Raw genomic sequence first — 26,420 nt, forward strand, 5'->3', positions numbered from 1 at the left:
TCATCTCTAGACTCACTTGTGCTGGGTGCGCTGAATGAAACGCAGGAGGCGTGCAGAACAAAAGGCTTTGCTCGTTTCGACGTGGATACTCTATCCGCCTTGCTGGTCCCTGCATGTGTTTTTCCTCCGAGATGACGTGCTGGTGGATGGCCCTAGTACGGCAGGTCCAGCCGAGCAGAAGCACAGGGTTCTGGTGGGCTGTGTTCTGTCTCCAGCCCATGCAGAGCTCTCCTGCAGCCCCTCAGGCAACAACTTTGTGCCTGGATAGCTGGCACAGTAGCACGGTCATCCCCTGGGCATAGAGCTTCCCGCTTATAAATTAGCTACAAGTCATCAAGGGTCAATTCCCTTTTGCTACAATGTATGTGAAAAGATTGGGAAGGTCAAGCAAGAAGTGAAAGATGTTTTTTTCCTCAATAGTTTTTTGCACTATCCAGCATTCCTTTGACCCTTTTCCTATCTCATTTCAAGACAATAATTCCCAAGTAGATACTTTAGAAACTGGTCCCATATTTAGAAAGTGTTAGAGGTAGTATACGTGGGTTTTGTTTTGGTTTGTGTTTTTTTCCCATGAGCTCCTAAGATGTAAAATATTATCTGCTACTGCATTTAGAAGTAGCCTTTCAGTCATTGCCCTGTCTGGGGAAATGAGTAACAGGTGAAAGCGCAAAGCACGGGCAGGCATCCTATGTTTCTGTTTCTCACTGTCATCCTTTCCCCAAAGAGCTCCCAGAGGCCACCCATTGCTGTCTGCCTGCTTCGTCTGTCACAGTCACCTCTTCCTTTACTAAGAAAAAGTTGATCTTTAGTCAGCCCCAGGAAAGGCCAGTTATCTACCCCAGATGCGTCCCAATTCTGACAGATTAGCCTTGGCAGCATCATACTGCTTTTCAAAGAGCTCAGAAGAAACCCTCCTGCCAGCAAATGTAGATTGTGTTTTTTTCATTTCTTCTGGATGGGTTTCTTTTTCTCTCTGGGGAGGATTTCTCAGTCTCCCAAAATTCTTCATGTGGTGTTTGTGCTCCCTGCTAATACCAGACCAGGGACTGCGTTCAGACAGTGGAACGGTGCAGTCAAAGCCAGACTTCATGGACTCAAAAGGCAGCTAGCCAAAGGGAATGGGATAGCTTTGGAAATGGGTATCAGGTCTCCTCCCTGCCTAGTGACCCTTTGCTAAATATGGGCCAGTTTATATTTACCAAAAGCAGAGGGAATGGAAAGCTTAGGGGGGTCAGGAGTAACAGTTGCAGATGTTAGGCTCTGGGTTTGTTTGTTTGGATCTGCCGAGCACACTCTGATCCCAAACTTTTCCGCTCTGATGAGTGGGACTGGGTAAACGGACTCCAGTACTTTTAGTCCAGCCTGAAGTGGACAAGAGTCCACAGCTTCTGATTCACACGCACTTCCATTTCCTCCGGGGTGGCTGCTCATCATCCTAATTGCTGCTCATCACCCTACCTGCCAAGCGCAGCCACAGCCCCTGGAGGTGCCAGGTCCTCCTTCAGCTGCCCCTGCCTGGGCTTCCCCATCAGCAAATGATAGGAGATCTCACTTCCAGGGCTGCTGAGCCAACATTGCTTGTCAAGACTACATTACCACACAGCATTTGGGGGATGGGAGAGGAGTTTCCCCAAGGGTTCTTATTTATCTTCTGCATGTCGATGTTTATCAGAAATTATGCTCGTTTTCTGAAGAGTCCTAGTTTGCAAATCTCTAGGTTTCCTGCTAGCTCTTCCTATTCCTCATGTTTCTGAAAATCATTCATTATCTCCAATTAGCTTGTGACAGGTATAGAGTACCCAGAGACTGTGTCCTGGTAGTTTTGATAGTACTTCTCATGATCAGCCTGTTGCATCCAAAACAGTCCTTCTGTTTTTCTTTCCATATTAAAATAAGAATTTGCACTTATGTAATGTTCTTCAGATCTCCTGTGCGAACATTAGCTAACCCTGTTAGAAGACACAGGCATGTTTCTGCTTTGCAGATGAAGAAAGTAAGGATGAAGGAGGGCAACTAATTTGTGAAGGTCACAAAGCAAAGCAGGAGCAGGGCTAGGACTCTAATTCAGATAACCTGCTCTTTCCCTCATGCTCCAGTCACTGCTGCACAGCATTAACAATCCAAATTAAGAGATTATAATGCATAATCCATACTGGTGTGCCAAGAATTCTCTAAATCATATTACAGTGTCACATAAAATGATGACTCATTTGATAACACAGCCCACAACCAGTTCCTTTATGTTAAAATTACATGGACAAGACTGGATTTAAAAAGAAAAAGGAGAGCTTGTTATGTGTGTAGTGAATGCTGAGTTATAGATGCTTTCATGGATTTTATTTTGGCTGATGCTGAAGGAGCATTTGTGAGCCTGTTTGTTGACAGTGGTGCTTGGGACCAGAGATGCTGACATTCCACTAACAATAATAGGAACTGCCTCTGTTTGTTTCTAAATTGGAAATTCTTCCTTACATGGGCCCAACCCACCCTCCACCCCCGCCAAAGGAAAGGGCATTCGTCTGGGACTTGCAGAAGGAGCATCTCCCAGCAGTTCTGGGGCCGCAGGGTCGGACCTGTGTTCGGTCATTGCCAGAAGCCCCTCTTCTCCCCATGCCCTGTGGAAAGGGTGGGGAACAACCCAAGGAACAACCCAAGGTGGTGCTTTTGGCTTCTCTGGAGAGAAAGCGCTGTTTATCTAAAGCAACTAATAGCGTGGCAGAACAATCAGCCCAACTACACTCTTCCCAAAAAAAGATGCTTTCACTGAGTCTCCCCATTGATGCTTCCTCTGCTGGCTCCACTCTCCTTGATCCTCCCCACAACCTCATCATCCTCACTGCAATCCAGGCTTCTCCCCTTCTGCCTCTGCTGCTGTTTGGGGACTGTGTTATTATATTTACCAAAGCCGTTTGGGATGTGGCTTTTGCAAGTCACATTGAACCATGTTTTGCTGCACTGTGGTTTCACCATTTCCTTTTCCTCTTTCTGCCTGGGCTGTAATTGCCATGGCTGAGGAATCCATCGCAGAGTCCTTTTTGCCAGGAATGCCCACATGTTCTCCGGCTGAGGGTTGCTCTGGCATCTCATCAGAGATTACTTTTCCATACACTGCATGGCTGGAGCGTATCACAGCCACTTGCTGCACTTTGAATATAGAAGTGTGGTCAGCGCAGATAGTCACTGCTTCTTCTGAAGCCATGAAGGGCTTGTTTGACCATGGGACTGGTCCATCTCTGCAGGCTGCATTTCCATGTCTGTGTCAGATCCCATGGGTCACCTCTGGCCCAACGCCATTCTGCCCTATCTCCCAGAAAATGTGGTTTAATCTCCCCATCTTTGGGTAAATAAGCCTCATGGCAGCCAAATCTCCAGCAGGCAGTAAGGACTTGGATCAGGAAACAGCTTAAATTGCTGTCTAGTCAAGGCCAGTTCAAGAAGCTCTTTGGAAGATTTTCCTACTGTTGTGCTGGAAGCTCCTGCTTCCCTTGATTTCTTAGAGGAAAAAAAGAAGTAAAAACCAGTTTCTGTGCATGACCTGTGGAGACCCTGTGCATCCTGTGCTAGTGCTGAGAGCAGAGGAGGAAAGTAATTGCTTTCAGCAGTTGGAAGGCGTGGGTGGCAGGATGGCTTTGCGCGGTGCCGGAGGACGCTCCGTACACGCATCCCTCCTAAACAAATACTTCTTTAAATGTGTATTATGGGAATTCAGGGAACAGCTTTTTTTTTTTTTTTTTTTTTCTTCTTCTCTCCAAGTAGGAATGAGGCTTATTAGTACTCTCTTTCCATAGGCGAGGTGCGGAGGCTGGGAAATTGTAAGACGAGCAACATTTGCTTTTATCAGTCAAATCTGCTCTCTCCTGGACAGTCACTTCAGCCAGTAGGATGAGGAAAGGAAACACAAGGTGCTGGCAGAAGCGTGACTTCTATAGGGCGAAGCATGTAACACCACTCAGCACAGCTACACAAGCGAGCGTTTTGCTGTGCATGTGTCAGTAGGAAGGAATCATTTCCGTGATACTGCTTGGTGCATCCATGCTGGATGTGTACTTGTTGAAGAAGGTGTATGCCGCTAATGTGCGTGTCAGAGCAACTGTACTCTTTTAGACATGGTGGTATTTGCTTGCTGGAAGAGCACTGTGGGTTCGTGCAGTCGACTCACGTATTTTTCCAGGGTATCTTTCATCTGCAGTCTCTGAGAATTCCCAGGGAGCTCCTGCTAAGTAGGGGAGGGAAAGGGAGGTTTCAAGGTGAGATGTGATGGAAGTGGAAGTGGTTTGGACAGTCTCAGAGCTCCAGACAGATGGGGCTGAAAGAGAAATGGATGCTCCAAGCATCTACTCAGATTTAGAGTCGCGGAGAAAAGAAAAAAGGAAGAACTGAAGGTGCAGGGGTGTGAAACCAGAGTGAGAACTGACAGCCCCCAGGCTGTGGAGCAGGGTTATACACAGCTCTGGAGGGAAACGTCTGCAAGCAGCAATCTGGTCTTTGGTAAAAGATGGAGATTTAGGGAGGTCCACAAGTTTTCAGTGGAGCTCAGCTGTGAACAAGACAGAACTGGCCAGTTTGAGAGCGGAGGAGTAAAGCCGGTGCTTGCTGGGAGGCAGCCAGCAGCAGGGGCGCCTGCAGCCGTGCTCTGCGGGCCGGGGAAGGTGCACCCCGCCGTGCAGCTGTAGTTGGGGATCGGAGATCGCTCCACTCAAGCACAGGAGGGCCTGCTGCCCCGAAGGGGAAAGACAGACAGATTTTCCAGTGTTTTATCTCACTGTTGCTGAAAGAGATGAGTCTGTCATTATTTACTGCCATCTGTTAGATAGACAAGAATGGCAGCTGCTAGCGGTGATACCTTACATCTCATAGCGTCTTTCATCCTCCAAAACTCAAGCCCCCAGGGGATTTACAAAGACAGTGCAACCAATTTGATGCCATAAGAAGAGTTACACCTCAGGCTGGTATCAATCAATGGAAATTTAGCTATTCTTTGTAAGCTATTTGCATCTCTGGGAACATTACATTTAATAGGAGTGTGCTTATGTGACTGCTAACAGTCAGTACAGCCCATCGTCTCTCATGAGAGGTCTGGCCTGTGTACATGGTTATAGGAGAGTTTGCATCATATCCCTGTCTGTGACAAACCTCAGGTGGAATTAATCACATTTTTGATTCAGAAAGAAATTTGTCTCTTTTTTTTTGTTCCACATTTTAAAGACCTGGCTACTCATCCACGCACAGTAAGGTTTAGAGGTGATTAAAGTGAGCTGGGAAGCAGATGTCTGACATCAGCGTAACACAGAATGCCTTCCAGAGGCTTTTTCCCTTGCATGGTATTACCCGGATCTTACCCCACTGATGACTTTGTTATGGGGGGGCAATAGAAAATTCAGAGGGAGAAACAGCAGTACAGTGTGTGCGGCTAAAAGTGTCTAGTCCTGTGGGCTGGTTCCAACACAGTGAGTGTTTTGTGGCTTCTCTGCTCTAGAGGTCTGCTCCCGAGTCTGCTGATGGCTGACGAGGTGACCTTGTACACGTCTCCTGGGTTCCTTGTGCCTCGGTTTCATCACTTATAAAATAAGGATAATGTCACTCAACTTGTCTGCAAAATGGTTTAAGATCTAGTAATAAAAAATGCTAGGAAGGAGCTTAGGTGATATTCCTGTTTTATATCTGTGAGAATTCAGATACCAAAGCAAATGACATGCACATGCAGGCATCCCGTCCCTTCATCAAAATGAGGGTGAGAGAGGGAAGGGGATTTCTTAAGAGGAGCAGCCATCTGTCAGGCTTACAGAAGAAATTACTGAAGTGTGTTATCAATAGTTATCGAAACTTGCTGGAGCGGAAAAGATTTTAACATACTAATGAGCTTTCATTTGTGGCTCCTTGCTCGGGACAGTTGGTTTCCTTTCTGCATTTCTCCAGGCTGAGCAGTGACTTTGCATTGCCTTTCAGTCCCTGCTCAGTGTTGGTTTCTGGTTCGCTTGTACTTTCTCAGAGTGGTTTCTGGGAAGGGTGAAGTCATCCTTGTTGAACTATTTCTCATACTTACTGTTTTGCATTTTGTGAAGCGGATTATTTTAACAAACTCTACATTTTTACAACGCCAAGAAGTAGGAGCGTTGATTGCGTTCCTGGAGGCTGCCTCCGTGTCCTAGGGATGTACATTTCCATTTTATTGTCTTCTATTTTTACCTCGTTTTTGGGGAGGAGGAAGGGCTGGAACACCCTTGGGACAGGCAGTGACCGTCTCTGGGCTGGTGTGGTTGGGCTGTGGAAGGAGGGACCCGGCGCGTCTCCCGGGCAGCCCCGGGGAGGTGGCACACAGCCCACACATGGCACACACATGAGCTGCCCTGGCAGCCCCCAGGCAGCCGCAGAGACCCAGCTGCGGAGAACCCCTCTGTCACCTCTGGCTTTTTAAGGCTCATTTAAGCCCTAAAAAAACAACTACCACTCCCTGCTGAGGGAAACCGGCCGGGATTAGCCAAAGCCTCCCATTCCCTGCCGCCTAGTGAAACAAGGACTTTCCCCTCTGTGTAAATAGGACGACATTGCTCCCCTCCCCTTCTCCCCGAAGGGGAGCACTGTGCTTCAGCGTGCTTGCTCCTGCCCTGACAGCTCCTGCGTGTGCTTTACAGCTCAGGGCACCACAGACAGTGGGAGACATATGCTAACCTAAGAAGACAGCAGATGGGTGCAAGCACTTTTAAGAACAGCTGCTGGTGTCTCATTTGATAATCCCATTTTTAACAAATCCATATGATGACAAAAAATACTGGAAATTAGGTTTTTCTGTCCCCTCTCATCTCCTGAGCCATACTTGACCTGTTCAACATGATCTAGGGATTAAAGGCTTGTTATTTTAGCTTCCCTACAATAGATCAGAGCCTGATCTCTGCCAGGCCGTTGAGCTACTGGTGCTTGGCTCTCTCTCCCTTTCCACTTTATTGGTGTCCCAGGACATGAGATAGTTCACAGATGTGACTTCTGCCAAGGGTCACGGTGGATTTTCCCAGACGCTATGCACCACGGCATCAGCCCAACGTGTTGGTTGCAGCACGTTTTGTAGCTCTGACGCTCCCATTTCTCCATTCTTAAAACTCCAAAAACTGCCTTGGCGAAGGGCTCGGCAACATCACCCCTCAGCAGCACAGGTGTGACCAGGAAGAGGCAGGAAGCTGTTGCTCTTCTCTGATGGGGCTATAAACATGTTCTTATGACTGAGATCGGAAGAGAGAAATTGTGAGGCAAATGTTGTCAATACTGCACTTCAGGCTGAGGTGTCCTTCGTCACCATGGTATCGGTGTGCCTCAAACTAGTAACGAATTTGCCAACACAACACTCCTGCTAATACCCTCAATTCCCAGATGGGGAAGCCGTGTCACCGAGATGCAAAGTGGCTTATCCAAGGTCACCCCGTAAGTAAATGGCACGGAGGGGACAAGAGCGCGGGTTGATCGACTCCCAGCGTTTCCCAAAGCAGCTTGTACCCTCTGGGAAGGTTTTGCTGCTAGAAAGGGCTGTCCTGAGGATAAAGCTGGAATTGCCAGCCGTGCCCTCCTGCTCTCCAAATCATTTTTTTTCCCAAGGGGGAAAGAAATTTTTTTTTTTTTTTTTCTCTAAGGGAGAGAGGCAAAAAGTAGTTTCCCGGAGTCGGTGGACCCTCTGGGAAAGAGCCGGGCCCGCGTTCAGCGGCAGCCCCGCCTGGCAGCTCCTCCAACAGCCGCCACCCGCTTCTCCCGCCGCTTCCCACCCCCGTGACGACCCCGCGCAGGGCGGAGCGCGGCCGGGCCGGGCTCGGCGGCCCCGCGGCCCCGGGGGAGGTGGCGGGGGGGGGGCCCGGGGCGGGGCGGGGCGGGGCGCGGGGGGCGGTGCGGCGCGGCGGGGCGCGGAGCGGAGCGCGGCAGCGGGAGGCGGGCGCTGTCCATGGCCCTGCGGAGCGCCGGGCCGCCCCGGGCTCCGCCGCGCCGCCGAGCGGAGCGATGGGCAACACGGTGCACAAGACCCTGGCAGGTACCGGCGGGGGGAGCGGGGCGCGGGGGGGGGGGGGGCTGCGCTGCCCCCCGGGGGGGCGGCTGGCGCGTCCGGTGCCGGGAGATGCCGGGGGGCAGCCGGGCGCGGCGGAGAGACCCACCCGGGCCGGGCTGTGCCGGCCCCGGGGCCGAGCCCCGCACCCCTGCGGAGCGGCCCGGGGTAAGCCGAATCTTTCAAAAATGTGGCTATTCTGATGATTCTTTTTGATGGTCCCCGCCGCGGCGGGCACCGAGGCGGTGATGCTGGAGCGGCGGGGCACGGCTTCGCCCATGTGAGAGCGGCGAAAGCGGGTGAAGTGGGGCTGTTCCCGCAGCCGGAGCGGTGATCCCCAGCCTTTCAGTCGAATCCTTTTAGGGGCTTTCTTTTTCATTTCCCCTTCTGTGTCGTTTGTTTGTTTTTTGGTTGTGGTTGTTTTTTTTTTTTTTTTTTTTTTTTTCTATAACAAAGGGCAACTTTCTAACGTGGAGAGACAGTTGTCCAGAGTCACCAGAAGAAAACTATTTGAAAGCAGCTCTGAAATGGTTGGTAGACTGCGCTGGTTTTAAAATGCCTTTTTAGCGAATTCTGCTCTTACACCAGAAATGCACAGATTCTTTTCCTTTGCAAGTTCATAATTGTGGGGTTTTTTCCTCCTCAGAGAATCAGTACATAATAAAAGCAGTTGGTCTCTATAGAATCAACAGTATTGAATTACTGAGCCCTTGCCAGTCTGTATCTTCAGCTAGCTTGCTTTTCTTTTCTTTTCTGCTCTTGCAAAGCTCCTGCATTGCATCCTTTGTACTTTGGGCTCCCATAAATAAAAAGGGTATTATTAAACTTATTTAAAGAAGCAGGAGGACCTATTGAACACACACACATGCCTCCCTGTAATCAGCCAGGGAGCTGAATATAGAAATAAAGAGAGGAATAGATTTGCATTTGGATGTGCCATATATTGTTTTTGCAAAGAGAGGGTGCTTGGAACCTTCAAGGCACAAAAGAAGGCTGCTAGGCTTGTGGTTTAGCTATGAACCTGTGATTAGATTTCTAGTTGCATCTCCTCTCACTCCCCATTACATTTAAATGGGAAATTAGCTCCTTTCACAATAAGGAAGTTTTCATTTTTTTAAATACCTCACCAACTGGCAAATAAAGGCATTGTAAGGAGTGCATGACCTTGGAGAAAATTCATTTTGTGGGTTGGCTTTTCAGCTAGAGGTAACATCAAGAGGCACATGCAAAAAACCTGGGAGAGCCAGGGAAATATCCTTGGGTCAGGGGAGGTTACCTTGGTAAGTCTAGAACTGCCCAAAGAAAAAATATGTGTACCTGCTGGGATACGGGATCTAGCTGTGAGCTGTGTTCCAGAAGGCTGAGAGTTGTATCAGCCGTCCTGCCTATTGCTAGAATAGTCTCTCCTGAGCAGCCTTTATATGCACAGCCTTACACACGTGAATTTAAAAAAAGGGATGACATCAGTTGTACCGCAGTTGTGTGATTAAAGAGTTCCTAGCGGTGCTTTCAAAAGAAGTTGTTCAAGAAAGAGGAAAAGTTTGATGGAAAAAACTGCAGACTTGATTTATGTAGACCTCCTAACTCAAATGTTGTTCTGGTGGCCTAGGAAATCTTCGTCCTGTCCTGCCAGGTGGAGACTGTCTATAAGGATTGCTTTGCTGGGGAGAGTCCATTTGCAAACATTTGTCAAATTGCGCAAGGCAAAAACATGCAGGACACTTGAACACCGTTTGCTAATGTGCTGGAAGATGCCGAAAATGTGTCTTTTTCCCAAATTCAGCTGTGTTCAGTTTTCACAGAGTAATGGCAGTCAAAAGAAGCTGTTAACCTGTGGCTGCAGAAGAGATTTTGGATGTTTGCAATTTGGAAATTTATAAACGTATTTCGTCAGGTTGGACACAGTTCAGCAATTTTTCATATTGATGTGCTCGGATGCATTGTTTGTCTTTCATTATCCAAATGGCATTACGGAGGGAAGCAGGTTTAGAACTGTTCTTGGAACAGTTCTTTTGAAAATTATAAAGTTTTTCTGGAAGACTGAATTGTTGGATGAAATCCTATTTATAAATGCTGTATGGCTCTTTAGAATTACTCAAAGGTAATCAATCAGAATTAAGTCTTTCCTCTTCTTTGCCTGAAATGCACCTCTTTCTTCACCCTGACAGACTGAGCAATGCACTTTCATTTTCACTAACAGAGGAATTGCTCTCCCCTGTCCCTGCAGTAATTTATTAAAGAAAAAAACAAGAACACCCCCAAACTAAAATTTGCCTACCTGTTGTTTTAAATTGATTAACGGTAGGAGCCTACAGGTGTTGTTCCCCTTTTGTTGTTTTGTTCACCATAAATAGCTCAAGGTGGAAAATATCTTTCCATTCTGATTAAATGTAGAGGAAACGTGGAGGGACCTTCATCATTTGGCTCCTGGAAAAGCTGAACAATCAACAATTCAGGTTTTACACAGAAATGGAAACACTCTTCTCAAATAGTGGAATTCAATTTTAAATCCTATTGAATGCAGCTCAACTCATTCTTATACCTAAATTTGTTCAAGTATGTTTTCTGTGCTTGTTGCATCTTTAAATCCTTGTACAGCCTCTGCCTTTCTCTCCGCATTTCCATGTAATGATACAAGAGCACACGCTATCGGTGCTGGAGAAATTTGTATCGGGAGCTTGGGAAACTTGTGTTTGCCAAGTATCTGATGGTTAACACACAATGGATAAAGGCTTTGTCAAATTAACAGTGAGGCTTCTACCCAGAGTGGTATTGAAATGAGTAATAGGCTAGGGCTAATGAAAGGCAGCTTCTATATTTGAACCGGTTGAGGAGGCATTTGAATGGAAAAGAGCTGAGATGTGTCAGATACACTTAACAACGGTCCTGAGGTGGTGGTGGAAATCGCTCTTATCTAGATGACAGCTAAATGATACATGACACATTCCTCCAGCCGGATGGTTGCCTCCTGCGGCTGGCCTGACCCTGGAGGATGAGCAGGACCTCCTCACCTTCGGGCTCCTCTGTGGTGCCAGCCACCACCACTCGGTGCTAGCCCATGGCCGACCCCTTCCTGCACCTCCAGTGGGAGAATCTCCCACTGTATCTCCAGTGCAGTGTGGGAATTTACGCTTGGATGTCAATATTTTCTTGCCTCCCTCTCCTTACCACTGCCCATTGTTTGAGATGATGTGCGGGCAGGTGGTTAGGCAAGAGTGAATTCTTTATAGTTGAGGCATGCCGTTTTTCTGTCTCCTACAGGTGATAAACTAGGTGTGCAGCATTGCAGCCGATGGGCGGAACTTGTCCTGACCTGCAGAGTGGGCTGGGAGGCCGCGTGGATGTTGGTGGCGGATGGGTTGCATACCGACATCGGGCTTTATGGCTTTGTGGCTGCTCTTACCCGCGGTGCTCCGCAGAGGAGTTGCTCTCTTGAGTTAACTAATTCACGGGTGAGCGAGGCAGCAAGCAGCACACGTCCACATCCCAGCGTCATGGATGGTGCTAATTTCTCCGTGCTAATTACTTTCCTTGGCAGACACTTTGAACAGGGCTCAGAAAGTGGTTAGTGGCCAGATGGAGGCATGAAGCCTCCCCTGAAGATGTGGGAGCCCAGCGGTACTTGAGGACTGGCAGGCTGGGAGAGGTGAAAATTACCCTGACCTGGCAAAATCCTTACATGGAGCTTCAAGGTGCAGGAAAAAGCAAGGAACTACATCTAGGAGAGCTGGGCACGTGGCAAGTGTCCTTGTGGTGCCCGGCAACTCGTGTGGCAGGGTCAGCCTGGACAGCTGCTGCCGCAGGCAGGCAGGGCAGGCAGGAGGCACTCACTGCCCTAAGCATGAGTAAAGGACTTTCCAGTTGGGATCCAGTTGTTGATCCTGGCCCAAATAGGGTCATTGGTATTTAACAAGAGAGTCAAATTCCCTTTTAAGAATCTGGCTGGGATCTGATTGCAGTGCTTCTCCCACAGCCTTCCTCACAACTGCGAGGAATACCAAGTATGAGTGGCATTTGAGCCTGGTAAACACAAGGGAGAATGGGGCTTGTTCTGGCAGAAGTGTCTTCAGTTTCTTATTTTCAAGAAATTATTTTGTATTCTTAAGAAAAATGCCTTTAATAATTAACCCTTTCTCTGCAAGTCAGAAATCCCAACTTTAGAGCTTCACCAGGCTGATGCTCCCATCTGCCAGTCTTATGCACAGTGGTGATGGTTGTAGGGTCCTGGTTACAGTAGATCAGCAGGAATTTACAGCTTGTGGGGAAAAGATGATGTTTCTGTGTATTTTTTAAAATACTGATGCCTATTATCATAATATGCACACTCTTTGGTAAGAAATGAGTAACAAAGACCATGTAGTGGGAAAAGATCTTTCTGTCTTTTCCAGGGGCTAAAATCTCAGATTCAAGAAGCATTTCTGTTTAGATTTTTTCTCTGGTCCCTCCTCTCCCTTTAGTTGCTAGTGATACACTGTAGGAGGAGTTCTTGGTATTGTCAGTAGGGAATTAGTTCAGTAAATTGTTTGGTTTGGTTCCAGACTGACTTTGACAAAACTACAAAATAACACTTCAGGTTGTTCTGGTTTGAGTGAAAAAGGTACCTGTTCAGACCAGTTTTTGGTTTGGGTTTGGTTCAACTCTGATCAACAGTGATTACAGGTGTTAATCTTGCCTCAATAACAGCCCTATTTTGCCTGTTTTTCCTGCCTCTTTTAGACCGGGAGTTGAGGTTTCTAGAGTCTGTCATTGATTTTGCTGCTGACTCCCTGTGTGATCTTTGAGCAAGTGGCTTTAGCATAGTCTTGCTTTGTATGTAAGGGAGGTAGGAAACACAGCTTTGCTCACATGGATATACGAGAGTTAATTAATTAACATGCAGGCATGAAGCATCTCCAGGAAGAAGGTCATAGAAGTGCAAAAAAATAGATTAATTCACTGCTTCTTTTGTAGCTTTCTGCTTTTCCACTCTTCAAAAGGAAACCTGTGAAACTGCTCAGCCTTCACTGTGATTTAGAGCTGGAACAGGTTGATCGTATACTGAGGACTATCTTTAACCAGCCTTGCACAGTACATACCCAAAAATGTGCTGCAGCCAACTGGCATGATTAATTCAGTGCTACCGTTGGCATCTCGGCTGTTGAGACTGGGGAAACAACTGTACTTGAATCCAGGAAGGCATCACCTATCAAGACGGTGCTAAGTGGAGCCGTGTGTCATGCCCCATGGCCGCTGTGCTGTCAGACGCACACAGCACATTGCCAAGTGTGTCATTAAAGCAAGGGCTTTTTGTTGCTCTCCACTCTCATGCTGGATAGTGCTGGGCAATGCTCTCTCTTCTATTGTATTGTTTATGCTCTAGAGGGGAATTGCTTTACTAAGAGGTAGGGTATCTGGCAAACAACACTTTTTCCCTTTTATTTCTCTAGATAATTGCCACAGGTCAGAAGGAGCTGTGTGTCACCATCTGACCCTACTGTAGATGCTTAAAATCACACCCCTAAGTCTGTGTGTGTAGGCAAAACTCTTAGAGAGCCCGCACCGCAGGCATAGGAAATTGCTGCTTCCTGACACATCATAATTTGACAACCTATGGAGGTGCTTAAGTGTGTTTAAGGTGTTTAACTTTAGGCAGTCGAGTTTGAATGTGCGGGCATTAATGTTTACTTGACATGAAAAGGGTGAGTCACCTTGAGGCTTATGCAGTGCTTCTCTTCCCATTCGAGTAAGGATCCTCTTTGCATATCATGTTCAATGGCTTTTCAATTAGGAATGCAAATAAGCACCTTTGTCCTCGTTAGCTCCAGTGGATTTAGCATTCAAGCTCATTGAATTTTGGAGTTGCACTTTTGGGCAGTCAGTGTCCTGCTGCACAGTTTGCCTTGAAAGGAAACATTTTCTTTCTCATCAGCATCCCACTGTTTACAGAGCCTATCTGTGAGGGTTGGTAGCTAAAATAAGAGCAGGCTTTCCTAAGGTGGAGTGTGTATGTCACTGTAATGGATGTGGTGGGTTCAGGAGAGAAGCAGGGAAGCAAATCTGCTGAACCATGCAGCGGTAGAGCTTGCGAGAACCCAGGAGCAGAGGCTCGCTTGCTGGGGCGGCTTCATGAGCAGCAAGATGGGATGAGGCCAGGTGTGATCCCCTGAAACATGTCAGATCCCATCCAAGTTTCCTTATGGGGAAGGTGTGTGCAGTCTCCTCCATCTCTTCTCTTTGTATTTCCATCTGTCTTATCTCCCTTGTTTGTCTTCTTTCTTGTGCCCGGAGCAGTCTGGCATCCTGTGCCTGCTGCTGCTTCTTGCCATGGCAGCCAAACCACACGGCTGACTCACGACATGCACCTTCCCCACTCCTAATGAGCTCCTCGGCCACATGCTTATTTGGAGCTTCCTGGCATCAAAATATAGCCTGGCGTGCAAACCATTTGCCAGACTTTACCCAGAGGGCAGATGTGTGCTCACTTACCAACAAGCACAGAAAGAGGTGGGAGCCCGAAGGGCTGTCGGGTGGGACCTGGCTCCATGTCACATCTTGGGGAGGCTTTTCTGTTTGCAGCAGCTGGAGGAAGTTTTGCTATAGAAGCATTTCCATACTTTGTTCTGTCTTCTCATTTAGGCACATTCTCCACCCTTGCCCTTTTGGTGTCACTAATCTGCTGTGTCCTGGAGGGGACTGACCCTGCATCAGTGGTCCATATATCTATTTGATGGCCCCAGTGCCCTTAGGTTGTGAGGTCCTACCACTTCTCTGAAGACCTCCCCATCCCACCTCTTTGCATGCTGCAAATACAGCAGGACTACCCAGAGGCATTAGCTGGGGCAGTCCCTTCCCGATAGTCCCTTAGATAAGATGTGTTCCCATGGGAGGACATGTTTGGTGGGAAGGAGATGCCTTTTACTCTGGGTTGTTCCGTATCTTGATGATGGCTGTATTTTTTTCCCTCTATGTTAAAAAACATGAATCACTGGCACCAAAACATCTAGTTGAAAGCTTTATCTCAGCATACCTGTGCCAGCTTTTCCCTTCAGACCTGGATGCCCTGTTGTCTCAATTACTGAGTGCTGGAACATTAAATTCCTGGTGTCTGAACAGCGGAAGTGGGACTTTGGGGAGGAGTGAGGGAGGGGAAAGGGATTTCTTGCACGTTAATTTGTTTTTCCCTCTGTGTCCAGGGAGATATCTTCCTCTGCTTCATGTAAGCAGGGCTTGCTTTCCACCCATTTTTTTCTCTCTCAGTTCTTTCAGATCTCTGACAGTGGAGCAGCTCTGAGATCTCATCCTGAGAGGATCAGACCCCATCCCTTTCCTCGCTACAGCAAAACCATGTATTTTTTTCCTTTCTACACCAGCAGGACTGGTAAAGGAACCAAATCAGAAGATAAGAAATTACTTATTGCTTGCTGCTGGAATTACACAGGAAGATTCTTTAAAGAAAACCCATTTAACTGCATTTCAAAGCTTTTCAGTGCAGCAGGGAAATACATTTAGGATTTTTTTTTAAGAGATACTGGTGCTTTGAAGGGAGAAAAATGGATGGAGTTGTGTTTGTAGAGTTGTTGGCCAGGTAGTTACATATAACAAGTTTCGTTTTCTCAGTTTTCTTCTTTCACTGTGGATATTTACATAATAATGAGACTTCAGGAATTCTCCTATTTTAACCGTCCATTTGTCTGTGACTCCAGGTTTCTTGTGACTGCACTCCTGATGGCATAATGTCTTATGGCTATGTGGGAGAAATAAATAGACCACATAAAAGCAAAGCTCTGTTTTTCATTGCCTGTGCAGCAACGCAGGGAAGACAGTCAGTCAAGAGAGAATTTCCCTGAGTGTAATTTTTCCATCAGGTTTACAAATGCCAGGGAAAAAAGATGTTTGATTTTTGCCCTCCTCCATAGCTCAGATGTTAAATCTGCCAAGCCCTGCCTTGACAAACCAAAGATAAAAGATAGAATATCCCATTTGGCAGCAGAAATGTAATAATTTCATTCAGGTTTATCTCTCTTTCCTCGGCGATAACTAGCACTGTGGCAACAGCTTTTCTCAGCCTGTTATCTGTTTTGGTCTCATTGGGGCACCGGCTTCTCAGCTTAACATGTTCTGTAATTTATGGAGTGGAGTTCAAAAGTTATCTCCTCAGTGTGATGCTAAGGTTGAAAGCATAATTCCTAATGAGGGGAAAGTGCTATTTTTTGGGGTCTTGAACTTGACACAGTTGGATAGGGGTTTTTTTTGGTAACAGCAAACACTTGGCACTTAAGATGTGTTTGGTCTAGTGCCCTGATGGTGGCCAAAATTGCCTCTAAGAGGAGCAGCTAAGAGGCTGCAGTGAATTAGGTTTTTTGGGAGGAGGCAGGACCAGGACCTCTGAGCATGTGTTCTTCAAGAAGGCAGCTGGGCAGGTTAATGCTGATGCACAGTCTTGGTGCAGTACAGTGAATTGGAATATCTGTATCACTGGAGGTCTTAAAAGAACAAGCTTGTTATTCGTCAGCTAGGAATGGCATTAGTAGAGCTGCTCCCATCAGAGGGTAAAGATGGGCAGGCTCCTGCCAAAGAGGTGTGCCCCCAAAAAACACCTCTTTAAGGGGCTGTTCTTTGGCAGTCCTTTCCTCAGGACACCGTCAAAAACTCTTAATTAATTTGTCCTGCAAAGGGAAAGGGTTTCTAAGTATGACAACTGAAATCATTTACTACCTGGCTGTTGCTTCACTGTTAGTGATAAAGAGCATTGGCTGGTATATTGTGCGGTGGCCAATTGTCCTGGCTTATAAAACAGAGATAACTTTCATATGATGGTTCATGGGGACAAACTACACAATGGAAAGAGGTTTAAGTGGCTCGACTTTTATCTGACGATCAGTGTTGGATTTGCTCTGGATCACGGTGCCCCTTGGGACTCTGTGGCTGGCTGGTGAACGTAGCCCTGTGCAGGACCTGTTGGGGATGAGCTTGCACAGGGACACGGCACGGGGTCTGCATGAGACCCTTGTCAGCAGAGAGGGCTGAAAAATAAAAGTTGAACATTGAGACCATGTGTGCAGGGAGGGAAAGCTTGATGCAGCAGAGCTTCCCTGCACTTGCATGGAAGAAGGCTTGCAAATATTTCAGTATGTCAGGCATTTTGGTTGATCTCTCCTGGAAAGGAGGTGTCCTCTGAAGAGTACAAGGCAGATCTTCACACTGGCATCTGATTTGTGAGTCTTAAATAGCAATTACTGGGTGATTTGCCAGCAGCAGAACAGCACTGCCTGTGCTGCTGATGTGATCGAAGGGAGAGAGTGAGAAGGACAGATGCTTCGCAAGTCAGAATTTCAAGGAAATCCATCTCGGTTAAAGTTTATAAAAACTGATCTTAGCCAACAGACCCTATAGCATGTCTTTAAATACCACAGCCTTGAACAGCAATCTGTACTGAGTCATGCCTGGGGATTGCTCTTATTAGGGGCTATTATGAGGGCTAGGGAAAGAGAGCAAGATACAACCACACACATACACACACAAAAAGACCAAATGCTGCTAAGTATCCAAAATCAATCTTCTGAGTCTGCGTGTTGTTTCCAGAAATGTATGAGTGGCTCGGGGCACTTAGTCTGACTGCAGTTTGTTTTGCCCATCAGCAGTGTCAGTTGTGTGGTGCTGTGGATGCTGGCCTCGTATGGGCTGGCTTGGAAGCCACCACCCAATGTAGGAAAAGTTATCTCGCGCTTCACCTTGTAGGTTCAGAGATCTGGCAACAAGTGCTTTTATGCAAGACCTTTTGTATACATGGCATTGTGCAGGAAGAGAGATTTTTTCTGAAATAAGAATGCCTTCTTCCAAATTAGCTTAGTCTACTGCTTACGTTATCCACTTTGAAAACGCATGTGAGCACGCCAAATACCAGTGTCTGCCCATAGATACTGGCAATAATGAATCTGCTGTCCGTTTGCACCCTGCCTTGTTCCAAAATAACTTTCATGTCTAGGCAAAGGATGCAGCTCACCTGCAAGGGTCAGCTACCCCCTCTGTTTTGCTCTTGCATAGTAATTATTATTTTAAAGGGTTCCAAGAAATGCCTCTGCAACCCCAATGTTTATGTAAGAGAGAAAGAGAAATTCATAATTTATTGAATTTGTGTGTGTTCTGCAGGGATTATTCATTGGAGGAACGTACTAAGTGATTTTTTGTCTCCTAGTAACCGAATGTGGTTGCTTTTCCATGAATAATCTTTACAGTTTAACTTGACCAGCCAAATCTGAAAGGGAAGACTCAAGTAAATTAAATTTATCAAGGTAAATAATTACAGATAGCTTTTTGCAGGTGAGAGAACAATTTTTTTCTCCTTCGTTTAACTACATAATAATCAGATTGACAGATGCTGTCTGGAGAGTCTGCTTTTACTGAGCAGAACAATAGCGGAAGTTCGAGTCGTTACAAACTAAACTTCAAAACTTGCTTTGTTTAATATTCATAATTAATGAATTGGTTAAAACAGTCCTTTCCTCCCTCAGACAAGCAATGTGATAGTTTCCAGTGCTTCCTAATAGCAGTGCAGACTACTTGCCTTCTATGGGTGCCAGGGTGGGGAGCCTGGGGTGGGGGTACCCTGCGGCTTGGAGTTCCTGACTGCTGATGGCTCATCTGCCTCATGAGGACACTGTGAGGCTTAGTTACTAAAATGTGTTGTGAAGCCCTTTTTCTCTGAAATGCTGGCTGCATGTGAAACAGCCAGAGTTTATCACTTAATAGAAGTGTTCATATTTTTTCTGCTTTACAATTTTTTTGATTAAAAATTAGCCCCTTTTCAAAATTGAGTTTTGAGGGATCGTGTTTCTTTTGAAATGCCTCTTACTCTTAGAAATATTAAAAGCTAGTTTTAGAAGCAAAACAAAAATAAAAATTTGCTTCCCAGCTCCCTGAACATGTTTACTATTTCTCCCACCCTCTTCAAGCATTCAGCTGACCATCTCTAAGCAGAGGGCAGAGGTACATTCCTCCCAGAGAGGTCAAAACTGCTTGTCATTTTAAAACAAACTGTTTTCAAACCATCTTTTTGTATGCATTCCTATTTAGTAAATGTTTATGCACTCATGCAAAAAACCTGCACTCCTGTAAATACTGAAATCTATGGGCATGCCTCTAGACTCAATCACCAAACCACGTCAAGCAGCACTTAGGTAGTTGCTCAGATTTTCCTTTGAGATAAGATTAATGGTACAACCTCATGAGACAGTCCCAGAAGGAGGGAGAAGCTTTCTTTGTGTGCCTCTGAATCTTGACCATATTTTCCCCCTCCCTGATTTGCTCCCTGCCTTGTGTATCTTGAACACAGCCCTGCATCCAGCAGTCCTTGTTTCCTCCTTTCCAGTAGACTAAAGGTGATGGGCAGAAATGTTAAGTAGGGCAGTGCTGAGGACCCTTCTGTGCTTATATTCCTGTATTTTCCCTTTCTGTGCCTATATTTCTGTACTGAGCCAGGGCATCACTTTGGAGTGATTGCTGTTGTGCATCTCCAGCCGTCATTCATCACCACAGACTCATCCCCTCGGATCTCTGCCCAGCCGAGTCAACTCTCTTCCAGATCTCTCCCTGTCTTTTTCATAATCTTTTTCCCGGGGCTAAGAGCGGTGCTGGGAACACTAGTTGTGACTTGTCTCTCTCTGTGGCAATGAAAGAGTAGCTGAAGGGAGTGATACTGTCTCATAGGTTGCCACTCTGTTGCCTTGGAGGGCTGTGGGTTTTGGGACCTGAAATGCTCTTTCTCCAGCAAGTGACCATTTCCCCAAAGAGCTGTTTGGGCAAGATATGGCTGGTGGTGGAGAGGGTGTTTGGGGTGTAGCCACAGCACTGCCTGGGATCCATGCTGGGGAGTAACCCCAGGACTGTGGTGGTGAGGAATGATTGAGGCAGACATGCCAGCTCAGCTCCATCCTTCAGGTGGCCCTGGGCAACCCTGGGTGCACATGCTGCGCTGGGGCTTTGCCCGATGTGGACATGTAGGTCTGACAAAGAGAAGGAAGAAATCTCCCCATCCAAAATGCTATGGGCCTGCCCTGCTTGTCACAGGATGGAGAGCTGCAGAAAAAAAATCAAATTCAGCAGTTACTGCTATGAGAAATGAGGTATTAACGTGAGGCAGATGGGACAGATGGGAGCAAAAGGCAGGGCCTTTAGGCACAGGCCTATGCCTTGTGCAGTACTCGAGGAATACTGTTCTCGTGCTGAGGGAGGCTCCTGGTGCTGCCTCTGGGGCTTGGAGAGGTTCATGGCTTGGCTGGGCCTGCTCTGGGGAGGGTCTGCAGGTATTGGCCCACTGGCAGCTCCTCCATATTAGGTACTACCTCAAGCTAATAAGACACTGTTTTGCAACATCTTGTGTTCTCCAAGCAAAGGAACCATTGCACTCAGTATGCCATTAATACACGACCATATGGCACTGCTTGTGTGCAGGTGAGGGCTCCTGGTGGTTTGGCTACGGCATGAAACATTTCTGCTATTGATTCTACTTGACCAGGGTGGCCTAGAAAAACCTAAAAGGGCACAGGAGGACATGCTGCTGTCTCACCAAGCTCTGCATGCATAGGAAGCTGAGCTGGAAAGCATCCTTGAATTTGCTGCGGTGAGGCAGGCACCTGCTCTGCCCTGGTGCTGTCGATGGGCAGAAGGTTTGCTGGTCCCATGTCCCAGGCTCTGTCTGAAAAAAACCCACTGTGGTGCTAATGAAGGGGCTTTCTCATTGGGAACCAGTGGTTTTGAGCATATCTCAAGCATGCACAAAAGCGTGGGAAATGGAAGGGATAAGGAGGGCTAGGTCAGGACAGGCATTTAGGGCATGGTGTACATCCTGGGGTGATGCTGAGGACAAGCTGTGCCACTTCCCAGCCCCTTTCCCTCCTAGTATCTGCCACAAGCAGCTCCTGCAAGCAGAAGGCTGGTTTCGCCAGCAAAAGGTGATGAGATTGTCTTTGGTGGGTGCTCTGGTCTGTCTGTCCATCAAGAAAGCTCGCACACATACCAAAGTGCATGCAAACCTTGCTGTGGCACATGCAGCACGTCGGTGCTGGATGTCCTCCATGGACCTGAGCTGATAGAGCTGTGCCAGGGTGGACATTGGCCACTGCTGTTCAGATGATTTTCAGCATTATTTTTAGACATCTTGAGTGCAATTCACTTCAGCTGGAGCCAATTCCTCGATGTGCTGGCAGACGAGGGGTTGGGTGGATGGGTGCGTGCCTGCTTGGGGGGAACGTGACTTTCTGTGGGATGCAGGGAGGTTTCATGGAAACCGAGCCTCTCCCCTTCTGCCAGCAGCAGATCGCTGCAATGAATGAGTTGTTTAGTCTTTCCTGGAGCTCTTCAAGTGACTGTTCAGATTTGGTATTTCAAGAAGGTGCTCCATGAGCAGTGGCACCCATAATGCCCAGTGTCTGGTGAATTTGGGAGTAGGGGAAGGCCCTTGTGTGGGTCCATTTTGATGGCTTCAGGCTTTCTGTACAGTTGGCCTTTTTCAGCATGTTTCCAGCTCGGAAGTCCCTGGGAGATGATGCGAGTGGCACACGCAACATGGGAGGCACTCTGTGCCATCTATTTCAAAGAAGAGGAGGGACAGCATGTAGTCGTGCTGCTGCCTCTGTTTTATTGTGGCCAGAACCACCAGACGCTCTAAGCTGTCAACATGTAATTGTATATTTTTTGTCTGGTAATAAAAATTTGTTCTACCAAAAAAAAAAAGAAAAAAGAAAGAGCCAAAACAACCACCCAAAGAGAAACAAATTCTTTCTCTCCACAGTTTTTCTCCGCAGTGATTTATAGGTGTATTTTTCCAAGTAAATCCAAACGAGGCCAGTGAATGACTCTGAATTAAAAGTTTGATTCGGTTAATTGAAACAAGAGCCATCTGGGTGGAAATGGGAGGTTTTAGACAGCTGTTTATATTGTTTCATGTGGGATTTACAAAATCTCCAATTCCATAGTTACTAAGGAGTGTGCTGTTTGACTGTACAGTGGTGTTTTATAGGTGTAAATGATCTATGAAGAATACAAAACCCAACACAGCTATAAAAATAACAACAGCTTGCCGCTCTGCAGTAAACTGTTTTGAAGGTATTTACCAAGTGTGCTCTGCTGAACGATGGTCCAAACTCCACCTTAAAAATGTGGGAAAACATGATGAAAACCAATACTTTATATTGCCTGGACCTACCCTGGCAGGCAGGCGTCCATGGTCAATCACTGTTGAGGTTGCATTGCTGTTTGTTTGCTGTATAATTCACACATAACACCCCATCTCTTGGGAGCAATTCCTTCCTCTGGGGGAGGGAGCAAAAAAAGGCTTTGGCCTTTTTCTGACCACAAAACCTGGCATTTATCTTCAACAATGCAAGGAATTGTCTCTCATCTCATTCTTTGGCTCACATGCGTTTATCATCTCTTGGCTGTGGTACCACAAAGGGAGAGTAAAGGGAGAAAAATGTTGATGTTGACTTAGGTGTGCTGGGATCAAATCCCACTGGTGTTAAGAAGATTGACATGGAGGCTTAAAAATAAACCTCTCTTGCTCAAATCCTTTTCGAGTTGAAATAATTGAAGTAATTTGAGATGAAGAAAGGGGCTGAGGTCATTTTGTGTCCAGTAATGGTATGCTTGTATTTTCTTCTGTTTGGACAGTTTAACGTCTTGAAGTGGCTCTTGTTTCCTCTTATTAATTCCTGTAAATATCATGGAAAAGGATCTCACAGCTCAGCCATGCAGCAGCCAAGTGTTGCACAACCACCTGTCTTTCGAATTGGCTTCATAGCTTAGCAGAAAACCATGCATTTAAAAAAATTTCAACCAAGGAAAAAGGGATGCATCTTTTTTTTAGTGGAACATTTTCCTCTGTTTCTGGACCAGCAAAGAACTCTCCTCTTCTTTTTTTTTTTCTTTCTTTTTTTTTTTTTTTTCCTTTTAACAATTTTTGGCTTTATCTCTGAGGATGTACAGTATTTAGGAAAAGCTATAGCTTATTCGTCTGAACATTAACTAAAACAGCCAACAAAATATGTGATATTATTGTACAAGTTGGACTGTACGTGAGTTGAATGAAGTCACTAGCCCTTCAGATCACTTGGAAAGAGAGTCTGGCCAGTATTAAATTTATTTAAAATCTCCCTGCTGGGAGAGTGTTGGTCTTAGGCATTAGCCCACCCAGCTCAGGCTGGACTCAGCCCTTGTGCAGTTACCTATAACCCATTAGAGTCCCCACCACTACAAATCCCTTTGTGCTTTGTGATGCCTCCAGGGAAGCTAGCCTGGTAGAGTGCAAGAGCTGTGCTCACCCCCCAATTTAATTATAACCAGTTATTCCCATCCCTTTGCCCTGCTTTGGATTCTTTACATATTGTTTCAGAAAAGCTTAGTGGAATCGCAGCCTTTGTATATATAAAATATAGGATGATTGAAGACCTGGCCACTTCTTTATTTAGCTTCCTCAGCCATGCGTTCCTCCCAAAGCATTTTCCCCTCTCGCTGCCAGATCACTGTTTAAACTGTGTGTAAATATAAAAGGAACCGTGGACAACGTTTAAAAATGCTGCACCATGTTGGGAACAAGGCTTGTTGGAAAGAACATCTTCCTAGAGGCCTTTTTTCCCGTTTTCCTGTGGTTTTGTGGCTCCCTTAGGACAGATCAAAAGCCCTGTATGGGTGCCACCGTTAAGTCTAATGGCTCTCTGGTTATCCATCCCTGTTTGGACTGAAATAGCTCCACCGTTTTTTCCTTTAAACTGAATTCTTTCCTGTCCTTTGAGTACAGAGAAGTTGTAATTAGGAGGAAAAAAAAAAAAAAAAAGAGACCCTTAGAACCACTATGAAGAGAGAAGATAAAGACGAAAGAGGCTTCTGTAACAAATTTGAGGCAAAGAAAAATAGCAGGTTTATTCCTTTTATCATAAGGTTTTCTTGGAAAAAGTTGAAGGCAGAAATGAATGGCCAGGCTTTCCTTTCTGTGCCTGTAGCATCGCTCTGAGTGCTGATTTTGCCCTTTATCTGCAGCTTTTCTTCCTTTGTAGTCCTGGCCCTGGACAATTCCTGTGCTTATGGGAAAGTTTTCTTGTGTTTTACTGAGTGTGGAAAACGTGCTCAGCTCATCACGCTTCTCGGCTCGAGCATCACACACCCGACCTGAGTCGCCTGTGGTACGGTGCGGTGCACACGCAGGCCCCGGGAGGGCTCTGACAGCACATCTTGTGTACTGGCCTTTCTCCAAACATGCTTTTTGGAGGTGGGAAGGGCATAAGTATAAATTGCATACAGCCCAAATTCAGAGGGATGAAGATAACGTAAATGCTGGCTTTTCGGGTGTTTTCAAAGAACAGGGTATCGAAAGTGAGGCTGAATTACCACTACTACTTCTCAAATCTTTTTTTTTTCCCCATTTCACAGGCTGCTCTCCTGGGCAGTGCTGTGACGCTGCCTGTCTGTAGGGGATGGGTGGGTTTCCTGCATCAGGGAGACAACAAAATTCTTTCCCTCTTTGTTCCTGTCTGTGCTGGAAGTGACATATTGATGGGCTGTGGGAAGGATGTGCCAAGCTCCAGCACTCTTTCCACGAGCCCTGTATTGAAACTGTGGGATGGAATAAAATTGCTGCTCTGAGGATATTAAAAGGGAATGCGTTTCATTCTCCAATTTCATTAAAAGCCATTAACATTGGAATGACATGGTCACTATTTATAAATCCCCAGTGCAGATGACTTGGTACAGCTGGTCAGAAGAAAAGAGGTTCAATGGAAACAGGGAGTCTGTTTGCATTAATGGTCGTTATGGGCGAGGGGAGAGGGTGAGGGCATGGACCGTTTCAATGTCAGTGATTACACCACTCACACATTCTTGTAACTCTTCAACAAATCACAGCTGTGATTGGAAAAGGAAAATGCTGGTTCAGAACAATGCGTTTTAAACATAAAGCATTGCTCTGAAAAACAGTTCTGAGCTGTTTATACTGTCTGTAGGAGAAAAGTTGTCATGGAAGTGAAGAATTAATGAATGGAGAGGAATTGGGGGCAAGGAGACCAACCCAGATTTGTTTTTTAATCTGTGAAAAATACTCTAACTAGGATCTTTTCTGTGCAGTGTGATTAATCAGGAATATGCAATGGCTTTCGCACAGACACAACAACAACGGAGGTCCCTCCCTGCCTCAAAGCGAGAGCCACGTGGTGGCCTCAAGCCTCGAGGGACCAGCAGCAGTCACTAATACGGCAGGGTTTGGGGTCTCTTGGATTGCTCTTAGGCTGTATCTGGGGTCTCTGCTGCAGCAGTGAACGCTGCTGGCCTGGAGCAGGGAGGAAGGGGAAGGGATCTCTGAGCCAGACCCCAGTGGCACAATATCCTATAAAATTAGGAATATCTCTTTGTCTGACTTTATGCCATGAAAATCCATATTTGAGCCATGCTGTAAAGCACTGAGGCCACTGACGACAAAGTCCTTCTCCTCTAATGACTGCAGCAGTCATTAGAGAAAAAGGCGCCCTGACATATGTACTGTGGGACTGCCCTTGAGTCAGGCTGTGGAAAAAGGGAGTGCACAAGGAAAATGGTGCTTGACATAACAGCAAAGCAACTGTTAAAATGGGATCCTTGGATGTTGGCCTTCTAAGCTGGGTTTGACTTGCAGCGAGCACAATGCACTTGGTTTGATGAAATTGATGCATCAGAAGATGGTAGTGGGCTTCAGACCTGCCCAAAGTAACAGTCATAGGAAAAAAAAAAAAAAGTTTAGCATTGTAAATCCATGGAAATTGCACCCCATTTCTGTATGAATTTAGTAAATCAAGGCAGAACCCAACTGCCCCAGAGAACATGAGGGTTTTCATCCACATCTCTGGTCCTCTCCTTCCATCTTTGGGTCTTCAGCTGAGTTCATTCCTCCAGACCAGTCTTTCCAACCTGAAGTGTTACATCTTTTAGTGCTCTCTGCTTTATGGTGCACTTTATTGTCTGTTTCTAGAAAACAGTGAAAATAATAAACCACAAAAATAGACATTTTAATCACTGACCAACAAGCTGAGCATTTAGATTTGGAAAATATTTAGTCTCCCAACCTAGCAGTCCTCAGAAACCATTTGTGGAGTTGCTTAAACAGACGTCAACTGCTTACTTTTCATCGCTTTTGATCACCTCCCAAAACTGTGCTATGGACTCTGAGTTTAGGACTAGAAGATAAACTGAGCTGAGCAGCCCTCTGCTCTCCCCAAGTTAAGCTTAACTTTCTAAAGAAGGTAACAATTTTGCAAAAACATAATACATCAAGTAAGAGGCACAGATTTGCTCTCCTGGTGTATGAAATCATGCGCATTGCATATGCAGTGTATTAGTGAGAATGTAGTCCAAAAATTCCCAGTAAGAGCTATAGTAAGAGTGGCTGACTGATTATTTTTGA

The 26,420-nt window shown here is 46.2% G+C and overlaps 1 protein-coding gene across 1 annotated transcript in view; it reads left to right on the forward strand.

The window, feature by feature from the left end:
* The first annotated feature begins 7,876 nt into the window (after positions 1–7,876).
* NEURL1B (neuralized E3 ubiquitin protein ligase 1B) overlaps positions 7,877–26,420 on the forward strand; it is a 35,947-nt gene continuing 17,403 nt past the window's right edge. The window contains exon 1 of the mRNA XM_074838731.1: positions 7,877–8,008. Coding sequence (XP_074694832.1) covers positions 7,978–8,008 — 31 coding nt within the window. The 5' untranslated portion in view covers positions 7,877–7,977. The remainder of the gene's footprint in view (positions 8,009–26,420) is intronic.

This window comes from Strix aluco, chromosome 13 (genome assembly GCF_031877795.1).
Source record: "Strix aluco isolate bStrAlu1 chromosome 13, bStrAlu1.hap1, whole genome shotgun sequence".
Lineage (NCBI taxonomy): Eukaryota > Metazoa > Chordata > Aves > Strigiformes > Strigidae > Strix > Strix aluco.